The sequence below is a fragment of the Aptenodytes forsteri genome, unplaced genomic scaffold (genome assembly GCF_000699145.1).
Source record: "Aptenodytes forsteri isolate BGI_AS27 unplaced genomic scaffold, ASM69914v1 Scaffold657, whole genome shotgun sequence".
In the NCBI taxonomy this organism is placed as follows: domain Eukaryota; kingdom Metazoa; phylum Chordata; class Aves; order Sphenisciformes; family Spheniscidae; genus Aptenodytes; species Aptenodytes forsteri.
In genome coordinates this window covers 58,236-59,228 of record NW_008795019.1, presented here as the reverse complement: position 1 = coordinate 59,228, position 993 = coordinate 58,236, and the positions used below count along the sequence as shown (strand labels likewise).

The 993-nt window shown below is 59.1% G+C and overlaps 1 protein-coding gene across 1 annotated transcript in view; it reads right to left on the bottom strand.

Moving 5' to 3' along the window:
- Positions 1-925, bottom strand: part of ASB8 (ankyrin repeat and SOCS box containing 8) — a 2,218-nt gene extending 1,293 nt beyond the window's left edge. Inside the window, exons 1-2 of the mRNA XM_009275738.2 lie at positions 907-925; positions 459-563 (exon numbers count right to left, since the gene is read on the bottom strand). Of these exons, the coding sequence (XP_009274013.1) occupies positions 459-545 (87 nt within the window). The 5' untranslated portion in view covers positions 546-563; positions 907-925. The remainder of the gene's footprint in view (positions 1-458; positions 564-906) is intronic.
- Positions 926-993: the final 68 nt, after the last annotated feature.

Sequence of the window (993 nt, the reverse complement as noted above, 5' to 3'; positions counted from 1 at the left end):
GTGTCACCGAGGCACCCCAGCTCCTGCCGGCGTCAGGGGAAGCTGCGCGAAACCGTTCCCACATCCCAAATTTAGCGGATGGGAAGACGAGGCAGGGAGCCGGGGGGCAGGGGGGGGGTTTCATCCCGCCAGCGAGTTCAGAAGGAACTGCCAAATAAAAATCAGGCGATATATAGGTTTCAATTCTGCCTTCAGGCTTCCACCGCAAAATTACCCTCCCTCCCCGGAGGAGCGGGCACCCCCGAGATCTCGGCCACAAACATTTCAGTCCCCGTTGGGACGATAAACCTTCACCTGGGCCCGTTTTGCCCTAAGAGGGGGCACGAAACCGGCACTGCTTAAAACCATCGGCTCAGATCTCAGCTGTTTATCAGCACCCGCCGCCTCCCCGGCCCCTTTTCAAAGGGACCTTCGCATTTTTTTTAAAACGCTTTTTTGGTCCTTTTAAAAGCCTTTACCTCCGCTCCCTTCTGCAGCAGCAGCTCGACGCAGTCGGCGTCAGCCACCATGCAGGCGCAGTGCAGCGGTTTCAGGGTGCCGTGCATGCAGTTCACGTCCGCACCCTGCGAGAAGACAGGAAACCACAGCCGGGATTAGCAAAGCCACCCGTTCTTGGCCCTTTTCCACCCCCCAAGCCAGCAGCTGATGCGCCTTAATTTGCATCGTTAGAAAACGTTTATTAATAGATATCCGGCGTAACACTCCCACGCCAGCCCTGGGGTTTGTTTTCAGGCCGGGCACACCGCGCTTGCACAGAGCTCCCCGCCAGGCAGAAGCGCTCGAAAGTCCGTGGCCCTGCTCCCAGCCTTGATTTTAATTAATTCATCGTCACTGAACGGTGCCTGAAGAAACCCGGCTGCCGCCGGGGTCTGGCATAACCCGTCCCGAGGTTCGTTGTCCCCACACCGGCTCTCTGCTCCGAAAGGATCACGAGGAACGGCTGGAGCGAGGCCGAGAGCGGGCACAGCGCAGGGGGGGGGGGGGGGGGAGGGA